General features: G+C 34.3%; 1 protein-coding gene across 1 annotated transcript; it reads right to left on the reverse strand.

The window, feature by feature from the left end:
* Window positions 1-10,928: 10,928 nt before the first annotated feature.
* LOC127456220 (tetratricopeptide repeat protein 38-like) lies at window positions 10,929-13,441 on the reverse strand. The gene is made up of 3 exons (XM_051724609.1): window positions 13,311-13,441; window positions 13,183-13,247; window positions 10,929-11,105 (listed from the first exon to the last, which is right to left on the reverse strand). Exons 1-3 carry the CDS (start codon window positions 13,426-13,428, stop codon window positions 10,971-10,973), a joined length of 318 nt encoding a protein of 105 aa, XP_051580569.1. The 5' UTR covers window positions 13,429-13,441; the 3' UTR covers window positions 10,929-10,970.
* Between the last annotated feature and the right edge of the window lie 5,034 nt (window positions 13,442-18,475).

Below are 18,475 nucleotides of genomic sequence, written 5' to 3' on the forward strand. Positions count from 1 at the left end.
GCGATGTAGTTGGACTAGACTAGACTATCAGTATTGCTGGAGGAGTTATGCATTAAAGAAAAGATTCTTGGGTTTTACTCAGGGACTGAGACTCTGGTCTGATGTCTGTAGTTAAAGATGTTCATAAAGAGGTCTGTTATTAACTGCATAGATTCAGTATTTAAATGTGTAAGGAGTGGGCTCTCTGGATCAGCATACATGTAGGGACAGAAACGCACAACACCTGCTTCATTAGTGAGTGTTCAAATTAATAGAGAGTAATAGAGAGAAACATGTTCTGACATAAATGTTCTGGGTTAAATACAACTTAAGCTTGATTGACAGCATCTGTGACATACTGTAAAAATATTTTGATTTGTCCGACTGTTTGTAAAAATTAATCAGACACTCTATGTGGGCAACGTACTTCGTTCTTTCCCTATAAACATCAATTTTCAGTGATTTTTGTCCACTTTTTTTTTTTTTTTTTTTTTCGTGAACTGTGAGATAAATTGATATTATTTTCTGTGGTAATCAACAGCTTGCCAGAGATGCTGCATATCAACATATGGTTAATGTCATATCCTAGTAATCGATGTTTATTAAAACAAATGTATTTAAACTTTTTTTGATTATGTTATATGGGCATTGACAAATAAGGTTGTCCGATGTGATAAAAATGAGAAATATTAATAATTATATAGTGTAAAACACATGTCAAGTTCATAGATGTGATTTTTGAGTTTTTGCAATTTTTTAAATATTATTTCTACCATTTTCTACACACACAAAAAAAAATGGATTTAATGACTTTAAAAATGTAATGTAGTGCAACCATTAAGTAAAGGGTATTAAAATAGTTTCCGTGAATACATGAGAGTGTACGCAACTTAATCATTAATTTCAAAAACTTTTTTAAAGATAAGTTTCAAGATGAAAATAGTTTTTACAAATATCATTAATTTTTTTATATCAAGAATATCAAGAAGTTTTCTCGTGGTTGCACCAAATGACCAGAACAAAATGTGCCTTTTTCATACAAATGTCAAAATATTGATATTTACTTTTGTGTGTTTAAAGAGATCTCTGTTTTATTATTTTTGTCACATGACAACATCATTTCTACCTACATGTTGGTTGCACCACATGACTTTGATTTGGTGGACAAAAGTTTTTCTTTTCAAATATTAATCATATTTTTAAATAAAACTGTTTTACTGTTTATTCAACACAACTCATGCCAACATTTCTTTTGTCAAGAATTTCAGCTTTTAATGAGATTTTTAATATCAAAGTGACTTTGAACTCAGTAATTAAACACATTTTCATCATAAAAGAGGTGTATTCAATTGTTTTGTGCGAACTGCGTTTGTAATGTATTTTTGAATAATTTATTAGACTTTATATGACTCATATAAAGGGCTCATTAAAACTGACTTTGAAACTGTTTACCAGGCCTTCATCATTTATTTTTGGCACTTTTCAAATGTCTTATATGTCTAGATTTGACTGTTTTAGTCCCAGACCCAGACTTTCAATATTAAACAATGAAAATCCATTATAAAAATACAAATTATTACATATTTAAAACTATGATCATCTAAACAAAGAGTGAAATAAACTAACCATTTCAATATTTATTGTGTGAAAATGATTTCTATCAATTTGACACAAATTATGACTGTCCCACAGTTGATGTTATTTACACACACAAAACAATTTTACCCCTAATAATAAAGTGTTTTCTAAAGTAAGTGTACTTGTTAATCAAGTGGACAAAAGTGTCAGTGAAGAGCATGAAATATGAGACAAAACAAAGGAACATCAAGGGAAATATCACTTTTTTTTATTTGGTGTCATTTCCAATCAAGCTGTTATTTTGCAAAATTATGCAGAAAATGTGAAAATATGATTTAATTGTGTATATTTAGGATGCATAATATGCTAGCTATGATATTAGCTTTAGCAAGACAAAGCAGTCGGTCATTATATTTGAAAAAGGTTAAAAATGTCATTTCCATCAGCATCATTTCCAGCACAGAATTCTATTAAACACAATACAGAATTAGAGATGTGCTGAAAATGACAGAAATCTCCATATAATGCATGTAAAAACACTGTTAGACATTGTTAGTTATTTAAATAAACTACTGAGAGTGTGAAAATGAGACTTTACTTTCTCGAAATGCACAGTGCTTAAAGTGCCTGAAGTTGAAGAAACACCTGTATAAAGAGCTTAAGTTGTATTTAACCTGGAGCATTTCTTTAAAGTGCAAAATAAGAGCATGAAACGCAAGAAATGGGTTATTTTAAAGAGCACTCTCTCCACTTAAAGGGCTTTTACAGTACCTGGCAAATCTTTGGTGGTGTTTGTCTCCTGATTTCACAGCAGCGTGAATAAGTTGATTGAAAATATCCCTCTGCAAAATATACAAATGTAAAAACTATCTTTGTTAGTCCTAAGTTAATGCTGAGGATGAAGTTCAGAGGTGACTGACCTGTGCGTCACTGCCCCTGATCTCTATAAAACAGTATCTGATGATCCTCTTCTGGATCTCTGAAGGAGGAAAACAGAGAAATCTGACAAAGGATAATTCTGTCATCATTTATTCACCCTCATGTCGTTTCAAACCTGCTAGACTTTCTTGTAGAGATCTGCACATGCATAAAGTTAAACCACGAATCCGGCCAGTATCTGAGACCGTGCGCTCCGATCTGACCGGTATCGTCAAATTTTAAGCCCGAACCTGACCCAAACCCAAAGTCACTTACTCTCTTTACAATTTCTTGTCTGAATAAATTTGTTACAATAGGCTGTATTTTATTTAAGCATGGAAGGCAACATTCATAACAGTATATTAACAATAAACACAAAATGCGTTTTTAAAAATTAAGGTTCTTTTAACTTGACACGGTGTCTAAAATATGGTTGTTCTGCGCGAGACACCGAATAAACAGCAAGACACGGTGCAATGGTCAAAGACGTCCATCCAGCGCATGCTTACATTAAAAACAACTATATAATATTAATAATTATGATCATAATTTTTCTCATTAATAACAAACCTGAACCAATCCCAAACCTGAAGTTATACTTGAAAAATTGGCCTGAAATCTGATCTGGTTTGTCGGGTTACATTGGGCTCGAGTCGGGGATGGACCTCTTCTTTATTTCTTGGATTGAAAACAAGTATTAAAGGACATTTACACTCCTTTTTTTCCTTACAATAAAAGCATGGAGTGACCAGGTGCTATCAAGCTCCAAAAAGGACAAAAAAAAGGCAGCCGGTCCAAAAGGGGGCGCTATATCACGAAAAAAGTTTACAATGCTCAAGAGGTCAGGCATATGAGGTGTCATTTGAAAGCTTAGAATCTGAACTTTTCAGAGATAACCATAACGTCTGCATTTATGTTATTTAAAATAACAAAATAAGGCCTTAAAACATCTGCATCGCAAATACGCGCCACCTAGTGGTTATGTGGTAGAAATATTAATATGACTATAAAAGTCTTTAAAATAGCACATAAATAGTCAAGTCATATATCAAATGAAAGCTCTCATTCTCATCAATGTGACTTTATAGTTTATTTTGTTGCTCTAATACCACAGTTTAAAGGATTTTCAAAAGAGTCAAAAAGCAAAATATGATATTTGTAAGGCATCAATTACAAACGTCTCTTTTATGCTCTGATAACGGCTGCTGTAAGCCCCAAATAGCTAAAAATGTTATATCTGCTTTTACCTTAGGAAGTTCTCTAAATAATGAGCTACTGTTTACTTGTCTGTGAGCTTGTTTGGCTGAATAATTTCATGTTATATCTTAGATGTCCAGAACAAAATGTGCAGTCCCACAGGAAAAGCATGCTAAACAAATCATCAGAAATATATGTTTTCGACTATTGAGCTCGATTGAGCTTCTAGTCCACTCATAGGCCGAGATATTCAATGAAACAACAAGGGTGGTGCTTGAACTGAAAATTAGACTGAATGTCTATGGACGAGCACATCTAAAATGCATTAGAGCGCCACCTATATTTCAGATCAGCATTCTGTGGTGGAAGTTGATAGAGGAAAAATTCTTATGTGTACTAATAGCTGCCATCTAGTGGAATAAAATAAGACTATTTGGAGGGCAGTTAGTCCACAGTATGTGTAAATGGTGAGCTTTTAAATTTGAGTGTAAAAATATTGGTGACAGCGGCAGCCCAAAAATGCACCAGAGTTGAAGAGGTTAAAGAAGTTTTAACGACTCGTACTTGAAAAAAGGGCTTCTGATGCCATTCAATAACTTTCTGTGAGGAATTCCACCATAGCACTGTGACTTCTGCATTTTCAAACTTAAAATTGTGTTGAAATCTTATTTTGTGCTGTACTATTTCTTTACATGTGCTCTCTGTTTTGGTGAGATGTCACAAAATGAGCAATTAGAGTCAGTAAAACAACTTAGTATAGTGTGGACAATAAACAACACAGCAAAGGGTTTTTGTGTATGTGAGCCTGCAGTAGATGAGTTGATAATGTAAAACATAATGCTATGTGCTCTTTGAACAAGCAGCTCCCACAGTGTTCCTCTCCATCATGCTATATTTTCGTGCATGGTTACACTTACACCTTCTGTACAACCGCTACTGCACATGTTGTGTTTTTAGTGCTATTGCACATTAGAATATGTATGCAGTGTGGTGGTCTTGAAGAGTTCCTCAGAGCAGGACATTTCCAAGAAACCCAGAGCCTGAAGACACTCTAAATAAGTCCACAACAATTCCACAGACCCTGATTGTGATGTAATGTCCTGAGTGAATTATGTAATGCATGCGGCTCACTTGGCGAGTTCCTGCAGACTCTCCAGCAGACGCTGAGTGGTGACTGTTTCCTTACTGCCCAGAGAAACCATGAGGAAGTGCAGGTCATTGAGGAGTAATGTGTGATTCTCTGTATGTGGCCGAGAGACCTGCAGCAACTCTAGATAGCTCCTTCACACTCACACCTGCAGCAGAAACACACATTAATTGAGACACGTGCTCACGTCCTGTCAGTGTATGTTCTATGAATAACGTATTTCTCATCCAATGTATGCAGGTGAGTAGTATGAATACATCGGTGTGAGTATTGTCCTGTGACACCAATATAAAATAATCCACTCTGGTTTTGTTAAACAAACACAATTTAAGCATAAGGAAAACTTGCTTGTCTTATATTGCACTTACAGTTGAGAAGAGTCATCCAACTATTTTTTATTTTATTTAGCGTTTTGACGCATGCATGCACAAACGAACAAACGCACGCACGCACGCACACACAAACCCACGCACGGGCAAACACAAATGCAGCACGCACAAACGCACGCACATACATGCACGCACAAACACATGAATGTACAAATACAGGCACGCACAAACATACGAACTTACAAACACGCACGCACGCACAAACATACGAACTTACAAACACGCACGCACAAACACATGTACGCATGCACAAACGCATACACAAACACACGCATGCACGCACAAACACATGTACGCACAAACGCAAGCACACACAAATGCAAGCATGCACGCCCTCACAAACGCACGCACGCGCAAACACACACAGCACAAACACGGACGCACGCGCAAACACAAGCATGCATACACGCACGCACAAACACACGCATGCACGCACAAACGCATGCACAAATGCACGCACAAACACATGTAAGCATATACACACGCAAACACACACACGCACGCACAAACACACATACGGAGGTTGTTATATTAATAAATAAAATAATCTCTGCACATTTCGATTAACTATAAAACAATTATGCGATTAATCACAATAATAATAATAATAATAATAATAATAATAATAATATATATATATATATATATATCGACTGACAGCACTGATTTAAACCAAAGGCATCAATTTAGATAATAATAATTAATATTATTAATAATAATTGTTAATTTAATTGAATGGGTGTGAAAATCTTCAAGAACAATTCACAAAAATACTCTTTATAGGGGGTTTGGAAAAATTTTGGTAGAGGAAAAACATTACAAAAAATTCTGAAAATACAATATAAAAACTGAAAAATATATATTACAGGTAGACCGATATATCGGTATTACTGATTAATCGGTGTCGATAGTTGCTTTTTGGAACTATGGGTTATCTGAAAAAATGTGGAAAGTGAAATAAAAACAACCACTGACACCTTGTTGGGATTTGTTACATCTAAATCTTCATTCATTGATAACATTCATCCATAGTTTTATTCTCACTTCAATGCATGTTTTGTTATTTTAATTAAATAAATCAACAAGTGTTCTAAATTGAAAAAGTGAGAGCATGCAAAGAAAAATGCGACTATATAGAAATGAACAACTTCTTTGTTAATAATAATAAAAAACCTCACCTGGTGATATATAAAATCTATAATCTGGTGAATGTAGGCTATAAAACCTTAATTTGATAAATACTTAAATATAGAGCATTCTAACTAAGCTAATTCTCCGTCATTTCAAAATAAGAGTCCTGAAAAAGTAAGTGTATTTTGGGCTTGTTTGTAGTTAAAAGTCCTTCATTTGTTCTGGCTATTATTGGAATATTGGTTGCACAATAGGCTGAATCTGGAATTTTGTTAATTTTGGACTCTTGTAAATGTTGTAGCCTCTATCTGTGCCCGTTGTAGTATAAAAAGACTAATACATTTTTTTTTTAACATTCTATAAATTGATTTTAAAAACGTTTCGACCGATTAATTGGCTATCCAACAACCTTAGTTATCATATCGACAAAATCCACAATCGGTCAACCTCTTATTTATATTTATATATATATATACTGTATACAGTGTACATATGGACAAAGTTTTGGGGAAAAACTATTTTTTTTTAAATGTTTCTAACTTTGAGGGAAATACAGTATGCATATTTGGACACAACCCAGAATAACATTTTTGTAGGATGATTGTTAAAATTAAAGTTTATCCCCACCAGCTACAGTGGCCAATTTTTCCAGCCACTTAGATTTTTCAATTTTTTTGTTTTTTGTTTTTGGATCAGAGAAGAAAGAGTGAAAACTCTTCATTTGCACGTGTTCTGTAAAAAGCGCACACTAAACGCAGAGCGCTACTAAGCATACAGTGAATGAAACGCACATCGACAGCTTTTCTTTTGTCTGATCTTCTAAATATAATCAAGTGTATTTCTTCAAATGAGCGTCTTTGTGTCTAAGCTGTCTAATAATATTTTGTTTCAAATCTCACCCCAAGACAGGTGACGAGTGATGCCCGAAACACGTGCAAGTACATGAATGCAAACGCTTCTAGCTATGCAAGCTCAATTTCATGTGTTCTTGCATTCTGAACTGTGTCAGAAGGCAACTCACAACAGTATATATATATATATATCAAGTGCAAAAAATGTCCAGTCATGACATCTTCCAAAGCCATTTTTCTCATGTTTAGCCTATGGAGCAAATACATGCTTTTCCCCTATTCTCTGTTTGCTGTATTATAGAGCACTGCAGGCCAACTGAATAAATGATGCAGATAAAATTGTGTTGATGTGTTGGTATGGATGTCAGAGTGTGTTTTGTGTGTGTGTATTGAGAAATGTGTGTGTGTGTGTGTGTGTGTGTGTGTGTAAAAAACTATGTATTATGTAAACAAAATGGCATTTAAAGGGTTAAAATCCTGAAAATGAATGAATATTTGTTAGTTATGATCAGGACCGATGTTGAATAAAAAATTATCTAACTGAAAGTGGAAAATAATATTAATATATTATATTTTTATGGCAGTTTTTTGACATGGACATCTTTGTCCTCTAAGGACCTCTGAGTAACTTAAATCCCATGGATGAATATTTACTGGAGTAATCCATTATTTTGTAGAAGGGGGTCAAAATGACAATTTCCGCCTATGATTTTGCAGCAAAACTACAGGTCAAAAAAATAACCTTAGAAAGGTGTCAGCATCATGATTTTATGTTTACACAGAGATTGGTAGATCTATTATTAAAATCAGTTGACTTCAGCAGCTCTTGCTGTATTATATGCTAATGGTGACAGTTCAAAAATGGGAAAAAACACTTTTTTTGTGTTGTTTTTCCAAAGTTGGAGTGCCTGTAACTCCAGAAGTGTTAAAGATATCTCAACATCCTTTTAGATTCTGGATCAGAATAAACTTTTCTTTTGGTATCTTCATTTTTAAGACTCTACATTTTTAAATCCCAGAGATATGGGGCTCTCAATGTGGCTCCATCTGTAAATTGTTACATTTTACACATTTTCAATAGTCAAAAACCAATATGGGTCACATGGTATGAGGCTAGTTTTTTTTTTTTTTTTTTTTTACAGGTCAAAGAAATACAGTGCATAATTGATGATGAAAGCCCAAATATAAAATGCCATGGATGAATATTTAAAGAGTAATCCATTATTTTGTAGAAGGGGGTCAAAATGACAATTTCTGCCTATGATTTTGCAGCAAAACTACAGGTCAAAAAAATAACATTAGAAAGGTGTCAGCATCATGATTTTATGTTTACACAGAGATTGGTAGATCTATTATTAAAATCAGTTGACTTCAGCAGCTCTTGCTGTATTATATGCTAATGGTGACAGTTTAAATATGGGAAAAAACACTTTTTTTGTGTGTTGTTTTTCCAAAGTTGCCGTGTCTATAACTCCAGAAATATTACAGATATGTTAATATCCTTTTAGATTCAGGTTCAGAACAAACTTTCCTTTTTGCATCTCCATTTTTACCCTATATGGATTAATCCCAGAGCTATGGGGCTCTCAATGCGGCTCCATCCGTAAATTAATTTGACCCTTTTTCAATTAAAAAGCATTCACAAAATAAAACAAAATTGTGCCTGGGAAGCTTCTGAAATTTGGTTGATTTAAAGTTTTTTAGATGAGCAATGTAATGTTTCTTAATGAATTTTGAATGAATGTTACTCTAGAGTGTTACCTATATTTATTTTCCACTTTTAAAAAATAAAAAGTAGCCTACGTTTGATTACTGCGCCGTTATGAAGCCCGTTTCCCGCTGAGATGCATCAATATGAATGTAAAACGATTCTGTAGTTTTCACATCAACACTATCATTGCAATGCATCACATATGCTTAAATATTATCAGTTATTTAATTGTATCTGATTCTATATTTAGTTTGAGATATCACATTACCATATGCTTCTAGTTTGTTTACAGTATATCCCTGCAGTAAATGAATGAATTGTTTATTTAAATCGAAGAGAGTGTAGTCTAAAGATGTCACCGTGGAAGCAACTTTGCTTGACACCTATTTGTTCCTGTCAAAATCAATTTAACTCTCACAAGCCTGAATCAGTCACTTTCCATATATAACATGAGACTGCACTTACACTTCTGGTCTAATGTCAACAATAATTACACTACACATTTTGATATATATATACCATGACAGTGTATTTACATGGCACTTCAAAAACAAATCCATTGTACTACCGTGATATACAGTATTAAAAACAAACTGCTTCATACTCTCCCTGTTAAGATAATTAAATGTAAAGATTATCATAAAAATCTATAATTCAAACCTGGCTCCATTTTTTACCATGCAGAGATGTATGTTGGCAATATCTGAGCTATACTGACTGTGTTACATAATGAAAAAATAAATCTGTTCCAGAAAAAAAAAAAAATAAATCCTGCTATAAAGCACCATATGGATAATAGTAGCATGTGCTCAATTTGCAGTTCCATTGGAAAAGCCTGGATGTAAGCATGTAACTGGTATTTTTACCTTCTCAGAGCCCAGTGCCAGTAATTATGACACACCAACATGTCACAAACCTTTAGGGAAGAAAAACAGTACACTGAGACTTCATAGGGCCTAACTGTTTTTTTTATAAAACACAATGCGTGCCAGCTCTACTATAACCACTCTGGATGCTCTACAACATAAATATGTGTATATCGTGAAAGTAAGAAGCATTCGCTTCAGTTCTACAGCTTGATTGTACAGTGGGATCCAAATATCAGGGACCACATTGAAAATCTGAGATCTTTTTTGCTTAAACCAGGAAATAAACAGAAAGTGCATGCTGTCATCAAATCAAAAGATAGACAAAACAAATATTAAGACATCCTGAAATGCATGTTAATTTTCCCAGTTTTTACTCAAATTGCTTTGTTGAAATGAACAGTGCAAAAGAGAAAGGCCCTATTGTTAATAGATTGAAGTGTAGTAACTATTGTTTTAAAAGAGTAGCTTTAACTCAAAATTGCTCAGGGACAGAATAAGTAAATATGTTACATTAATACAATACAATTATTGATATTATTATTTGAATAAATTATATTCTCTTCATGTTTATTTCCATGAAGTACAGCTTATTTTCTGAATAAAATGCCCAGTTCTTATCCACCTGCGACTTCATTTATTTATTTGTATAGGAACAATACAAGAACATCATTTCAGCAAAAAATAAAAGTAAAAAAAGATGCATTGTACACAGAGAATTTTTGTATTATTATTATTATGATTTTTTTTATTTTTATTTTTTACAAAATATAATTATCAGTTTTAAATAGCATTTGAACAGATAAACCAGTGTAAATAAATGTAAACACATTTATGTAAATAAATAAAATTAAAAAGTAAAAAATAAATAAATAAAGGCATTTGAAAATTGAAGAGAAAATATGAACTATAAAAGTTAATTGTCTCCAATGTAACCTATATAAGACTGAATTATATGGCTTTAAAAATAACAACATGAATGGGTCACATTTTATAATATGAAGAATATAATCTGAATTTGTAATACTTATACTTTTTACTTTAGTAGTATTATAATGGATGACTTTTACTTAAATAATACATTTGTGTAGTATCTGTACTTTTACTTATGTATGGACATTGAGTACTTTTTCCACCACTGAAAAGAAGCATTTTCACTAGTAGTCTTAGATTTTTTGGAGCCCGCTGTATGTTGTATAGAATCTATCTGAGACTGACCCTCCAGTCTTTCTCTGTAGAGGTCATGAACTTCAGTCCCTTGTCCACCTCTGCCTTCATTTCATGGACGTGAGCCACAGAGTGGACGCTCCAGCTGTCCTCAGGGGTCAGAGACAGACCCTGCAGGCAAGTGCATTACAAGATGAAGTATAATAAATATTATATATATTAAGAATAAATATGTAAACAATAATATTGTGATGACCCCACGTCCACATGCGTGTACGTTGTATTTTGGCTTTGCTATACGCAACACATAATTAAAATTAAACAATCTGAATACTGTTCAAAAGACTCTAGACTGTCATTTAAGGGTTAAACTTCTGCCACACCGAGTCACGTGACACAACAACATGATGTTGATTTCTGTGAAATGCTTCTACGGGTGCAGCACCAACAAAAGTGCCTCTGGTAAAAAATCTCTTCAAGTGTTTTCATTGAAACTTATTTGGGTGTAAAGAGGAGAGTCTCTGGTTTCGTTTGATATGCTGCTTTAAAAAATCTGTAAATGTTTTGCTCGTCAGCGTGCTGATAAACATGATGTCCACATACGTGGATTGTGGGATATTATTACCACAAAAGTTGAAAAAAAAAAAAAACATGTTATTTTGAGTAACTTTCAACATGAACACATCTGTGGGTCATTTCGGTTTATTTTAATCTAGATTTATAATTATATAAAATATTATATTTTATGTTGTCATCACTGTACAATATGATTCTATTCATTAACATTATTAAATGCATTCTTATATATTTTCTGTGTATTATCACATTGAGAATAAATGAGTTCATCCAAAAGCTGATAAATGTGTCTTTCAGAGGCTTTATATGGAGTTAGGATGAAAATAAGGTGCATTTCAAACTGTTCTGAGACCAGTGCAGACAGACAGCACACTGGAGGTTAAGTCATTCACTAAATAGGGAGCAAGGGAGCATCCTATAGCTCTCTATGCAGTTAAGTGCATTCACTCCTAAAATCTGATCAAAAGTTCAGTTTCAGGCTGCAGATGATGTTTGGATCACTCAACATGTTTGACAGACATGTGACAATGATAATCAGTACATAGATTCAGAATTTATAATGTATCATTTTATTTTAACATGATTGACAGTGATTGGATGATGTTGGACATTACTTTGAATCTGAATTCATTATGCTAATTTATGATGTAATGTCTGTAACATCTCAAAAATATGAATAATCAACACTCCTGGAAACATAATAAATTTAGGTGCTACTATTTACAAATTAAAAAGGGAAATGGAAAATGCACACAATAGTCTCACTCGGGTCTCAGGAGGTTAAAAGAGATTTTGTACACCTGTTAACAGTGGTGGGTACGTCCATTAATGATTACTTATTACATTTCTAAAATTGTAACCATATTACTTTATTGATTACTTCATCGAAAAAGCAATCACGTCACTTATTTAATATTAAGTTACTTTCTAAAAAAATATTTCACAGAAAAGTTTGTATTTCTGCTCAACAAATTCAAATCAGCGTCTACATTATGGAGTCTATACATGCCTTTCAGCAGTCACAGATGTACAGATGAACATAATTCATGTTTTAAATGTATTCCACATAAATAATATTGTTTAGAAATATAATGTACTTAAAAGTAATTAACTCAATTGAAAGTCAGTAACTGTAATCAGATTACAAGAATGTAAAATGTAATGCATGACACTATATTAAAGTAACTAATTATTTTGTAATCAGATTACACCCAACACTGCCTGTTAATAATTGGTGAAGCTGAAATAGCCAAATCCATTGGTTAGGGGGGTGTCCACTGACATACTAGTGATAGACCGATATATCAGCCAGGCCGATTAATCGGACGATATTTGGCCAGTTTGCGATTAACCATGTTCGCTTAGCCGATTAATAGAAGTGTTAAAATTTCCAAAATCTACCAGTAGATTTGTCAATGGATAGTCAGTGCTTTGTTTTCAAGGTTTTTTCTTTTCAAGTTTACGCAAATGTGAGTAAATGCTGCATAAAATAAGTGTTTCACTTAAATTGTCATTTTGCTGTTGTTAAATTGAATTATGTTTATCAGCATTTATATGGCCATTGGCTATTAAAAACCCATACAAATTAAAAATACATAAATAAACAAAGTGGCTTAAATGCAGAGCATGTAAACTTGAACTGTCGTTTATCAATAAGACGAATTATAAATACCTCTTTGGCAACTCTTTCAGCTTTGTCGCTGAAATGAGTCTCGAGAAGCCCGAAGGAATACAACCCTTTAAGATAACAGCAAAAAGACAGACAGTAATGCATAAATATCAAATGGTAAATTTGTGCACCTGCCTGTAGAGCGGCATCTGTGGTTTCCAGTGTGGCAGAACTCTGGCCACTGAGTCTCTCATCAGTCTGTTCACCCAAGTAGAAGAATCCATCATGGGCAAACTTCAGAGCTAGCATGTCTGTGGGATGTTCCACCAGGATATCCTCCCAAACCTCACAGGCCTTGTGCAGTGCTCAGAAACACAATGTCCCTTATTCATAGATGTTCTTGAAGTTTACTTTGACATATTACATATTAGAGAGACACAACAGGGTGAATCTCACGAAAACATGTTCAGGTCTATATGTACATAAATATATTCACTTTACATAAAGCTATATTTATTACCATTAGCATAACAAACAATGGACAGTATTTATTAATCTTGGTTAATGTTAATTTAGCAAATTACTACAGCTCATTGTTAGTTCATAATGCTAATATTAACTAAATGTTAACATATACAACTTAAAAATATATTAGTATATGTTTAGAATTAGATGTCCAGATGGCGACAATGTGAGAATGTCCTTGTGACATCGGAGACATCTGCAGAAGATGGCATAAATAATAGTCTGCAGGCTTTGAATGGGAAAACCTTGTCTCTCTTGGTGTCTCCACTCAGACAGGGGTGCCCCGAGTTTAGGAAAAGATAGATAGCAGATTCTTTTAGTTCAGATTAGGTATTAATTTTTCTTTTCTTTTCTTGTATTATATACACAGTGTAGGCATTGGATGATCATGGGTACACTGAGATCTGCCTTTGAGATATAAAATTAAAGAAAAATTGATTCAATAATGATTTGGATCATTTCATGTTCTCTACTTTTTCAATTTGCTGAAGTCGTGCTCTTAATACCTGTTCTCCTGAATTTTATGCTATTTTACTCTTTTTATTTTATTTTTATATAACATTTTCTCAAAGTGTGTATTTTTACTCTTATTACATGTTCTTAATTGGTTTTTATTTTTTTATGTATCTTGTATTTTATTTATTTACTTGCCATTGTGTATGAAATGTTCTATAGGTGCATCTCAATAAATTAGAATGTCGTGGAAAAGATCATTTATTTCAGTAATTCAACTCAAATTGTGAAACTCGTGTATTAAATAAATTCAGTGCACACAGACTGAAGTAGTTTAAGTCTTTGGTTCTTTTAATTGTGATGATTTTGGCTCACATTTAACAAAAACCCACCAATTCACTATCTCAAAAAATTAGAATACATCATAAGACCAATAAAAAAAAACATTTTTAGTGAATTGTTGGCCTTCTGGAAAGTATGTTTATTTACTGTATATGTACTCAATACTTGGTAGGGGCTCCTTTTGCTTTAATTACTGCCTCAATTCGGCGTGGCATGGAGATGATCAGTTTGTGGCAAGGCTGAGGTGGTATGGAAGCCCAGGTTTCTTTGACAGTGGCCTTCAGCTCATCTGCATTTTTTGGTCTCTTATTTCTCATTTTCCTCTTGACAATACCCCATAGATTCTCTATGGGGTTCAGGTCTGGTGAGTTTGCTGGCCAGTCAAGCACACCATGGTCATTTAACCAACTTTTGGTGCTTTTGGCAGTGTGGGCAGGTGCCAAATCCTGCTGGAAAATGAAATCAGCATCTTTAAAAAGCTGGTCAGCAGAAGGAAGCCTGAAGTGCTCCAAAATTTCTTGGTAAACGGGTGCAGTGATTTTGGTTTTCAAAAAACACAATGGACCAACACCAGCAGATGACATTGCACCCCAAATCATCACAGACTGTGGAAACTTAACACTGGACTTCAAGCAACTTGGGCTATGAGCTTCTCCACCCTTCCTCCAGACTCTAGGACCTTGGTTTCCAAATGAAATACAAAACTTGCTCTCATCTGAAAAGAGGACTTTGGAACACTGGGCAACAGTCCAGTTCTTCTTCTCCTTAGCCCAGTTAAGACGCCTCTGACGTTGTCTATGGTTCAGGAGTGGCTTAACAAGAGGAATACGATAACTGTAGCCAAATTCCTTGACACGTCTGTGTGTGGTGGCTCTTGATGCCTTGACCCCAGCCTCAGTCCATTCCTTGTGAAGTTCACCCAAATTCTTGAATCGATTTTGCTTGACAATCCTCATACGGCTGCAGTTCTCTCGGTTGGTTGTGCATCTTTTTCTTCCACACTTTTTCCTTCCACTCAACTTTCTGTTAACATGCTTGGATACAGCACTCTGTGAACAGCCAGCTTCTTTGGCAATGAATGTTTGTGGCTTACCCTCCTTGTGAAGGGTGTCAATGATTGTCTTCTGGACAACTGTCAGATCAGCAGTCTTCCCCATGATTGTGTAGCCTAGTGAACCAAACTGAGAGACCATTTTGAAGGCTCAGGAAACCTTTGCAGGTGTTTTGAGTTGATTAGCTGATTGGCATGTCACCATATTCTAATTTTTTGAGATAGTGAATTGGTGGGTTTTTGTTAAATGTGAGCCAAAATCATCACAATTAAAAGAACCAAAGACTTAAACTACTTCAGTCTGTGTGCATTGAATTTATTTAATACACGAGTTTCACAGTTTGAGTTGAATTACTGAAATAAATGAACTTTTCCATGACATTCTAATTTATTGAGATGCACCTGTATATAAATAAACTTGCCTTGCCTATAAACATGAGCCTCGTCTGAAGGGTCGAGGAGGAGGTGTTGCTACAATTTACAGAAAAGTTTTTAGTGTTACTCAGAGGACAGGATATAAGTTTGTCTTTTGAACTAATAATGCTTAATGTGGCACCGTCAGGAAAAGAAATAAAAATAATTGCCCTTGCTACAGTATATAGATCACCTGGGCCGTACTCAGATTTCATTGGTGAATTTGCAAATTTTCTATCAGATCTAGTAGTTACTGTAGATAGAGCTTTAATTGTTGGTGACTTCAGCATTCACATAGATAATGAAAATGACACATTGGGATTAGCATTTATCGATATTCTCAACTCTCTTGGAGTCAAAATACACAAAATGTAACAGGACCAACTCATCGCCATAATCATACGCTAGATTTAATTCTGTCATATGGAGTTGATGTTGATACTGTAGAAATTCTACTGCAGAGCAATGACATCTCAGATCATTACCTCGTCTCTTGTATGCTGAGATCAGCTAATTTTGCTCAATCTACACCACGCTATCATTGAGGTAAAACTATTATTTTGACCACGAAAGATAGCTTCACTAATAATCTTCCAGAATTGTTCACATACTCAGTAAGCCAAAAAGTCTAGAAGAACTTGATGTAATAACAGAAAATATAAATTCAGTCTTCTCTAGCACTCTTGATAGTGTCGCCCCCCTTAGATTAAAGAAAATTAAAGAAAAAAAGTCCCGCACCATGGTACAATGATCATACTCATGCCCTCAAGAGAGCAGCTCGGAAAATGATGCGCAAGTAGAAGAATACAAAATTAGAGGTATTTTGCGGTGCATGGAAGGATAGTGTCTGTAGCTACAGACAGGCACTAAAAGCTGCCAGGTCAGCATATTTTAGCAAACTCATAGAAAATAACCACAACAATCCTAAGTGTTTATTCAGTACTGTGGCTAAATTGGTTAGGAATAAAGCCTCAACAGAACCAGATATTCCATCGCAGCACAAGAGTAATGGCGTCATGAATTTCTTTACTAATTAAATTGAAATAATCTGAAATAAAATTGGAATTATGCAATTGTCTGTCACAGTACCTCAGAAAACAGTCTTATAATTTTCCTCATGAGCAACTTCAGTCCTTCGCTGTCATAGTTCATGAAGAGCTAACAAAACTTATCGAAACATCAAAAGCCACAACATGTATGTTAGATCCAATACCAACTAAGCTCTTAAAAGAGGTATTCCCAGTTATCTCAGAACCTCTTCTTAATATTATTAACTCCTCGCTATCTTTAGGACATGTCCCAAGAAACTTAAAAAAGGTAGTTATCAAACCACTTATTTAGAAGCCACAACTTGATCCTGGAGAATTGGCTAATTATAGACCAATTTCAAATCTCCCATTTATGTTGAAAATACTACAAAAAGTAGTGTCCTCCCAACTATGTTCATTTCTACAGAGAAATGGTATATATGAACAATTTCAGTCAGGATTTAGGCCCCATTACAGTACAGAGACTGCACTTATCAGAGTATACAAATGACTTGCTCTTATCATCTGATCACGGCTGCATTTCTCTTCTAATGCTTTTAAATCTTAGTGCTGCCTTCGACACGACAGATAACGACATTCTCTTGAATAGGCTTGAGAATTATGTTGGCATTAGTGGACTTGCATTAATCAATCAATCAATCAATTTTATTTCTATAGCACATTTAAAAACAACACGTTGACCAAAGTGCTTCACATTATAGCATAAACGGATCATATACATACAGAATGTAGAAAATACAATAACACATAATAAGTAACCCGCATTAAGCACAGTTAAAAGCAAGTGAAAAAAGGTGAGTTTTCAAATAAGATTTAAAAACATCGACTGATGTACAGGACCTGATTTGTAGTGGAAGGCTATTCCAAAGCCATGGAGCTGCCACTGAAAAGGCCTGATCTCCCTTTGTCTTAAGACGGGACTTGGGGATTGTTAAAAGTAAACTCTGAGAAGACCTTAATAGTCTAGAAGGCATGTGATACTGAAGGAGATCCGTAATATAGGGAGAAGCCATGCCATGTAATCCCTTAAAAGTAAATAATAAAATCTTAAACTGAATCCTAAATTTGACTGGAAGCCAATGAAGAGATGCTAACACCAGAGATATGTTGTTGTGTTTTTGTCCCAGTCAGCAAACTGGCAGCAGCATTCTGGACTAACTGCAGATGTGACAGTGAAGTATGAGAAATACATCTGAGCAATGAACTGTAGTAATCTAATCTTGAAGAAATAAAAGCATGTATAACAACTTCCATGTCCTTAAAATATAAACAGGTTTTCAATTTCGCAATGTTCCTTAATAGAAATAAACCACCTCTGACCACAGAACTGATGTGTTTATCAAGCTTTAAATCAGGGTCAAAAATTACTCCAAGATTCTTAACTTGGTCGTGTAATTTAAAAGCAAATGAGCCTAAATCATTAAACGTGTTTGGTAGAGCGAGGTGGATCAAACACCATCACTTCAGTTTTTGATTCATTTTGGTGAAGAAAATTCATTGCCATCCACTTTTTGATATCATT

This window comes from Myxocyprinus asiaticus, chromosome 18 (assembly GCF_019703515.2).
Source record: "Myxocyprinus asiaticus isolate MX2 ecotype Aquarium Trade chromosome 18, UBuf_Myxa_2, whole genome shotgun sequence".
Lineage (NCBI taxonomy): Eukaryota > Metazoa > Chordata > Actinopteri > Cypriniformes > Catostomidae > Myxocyprinus > Myxocyprinus asiaticus.

Coding starts and splice junctions, on each gene's coding strand:
- LOC127456220 (XM_051724609.1), bottom strand. CDS start 13,428: ATGCTAGCTCTGAAGTTTGCCCATGATGGATTCTTCTACTTGGGTGAA. Junction 13,248..13,310: donor AGATGCCGCTCTACAGGCAG/GTGCACAAATTT, acceptor GTTATCTTAAAG/GGTTGTATTCCTTCGGGCTT. Junction 11,106..13,182: donor CTGAAAGAGTTGCCAAAGAG/GTATTTATAATT, acceptor ACTTGCCTGCAG/GGTCTGTCTCTGACCCCTGA.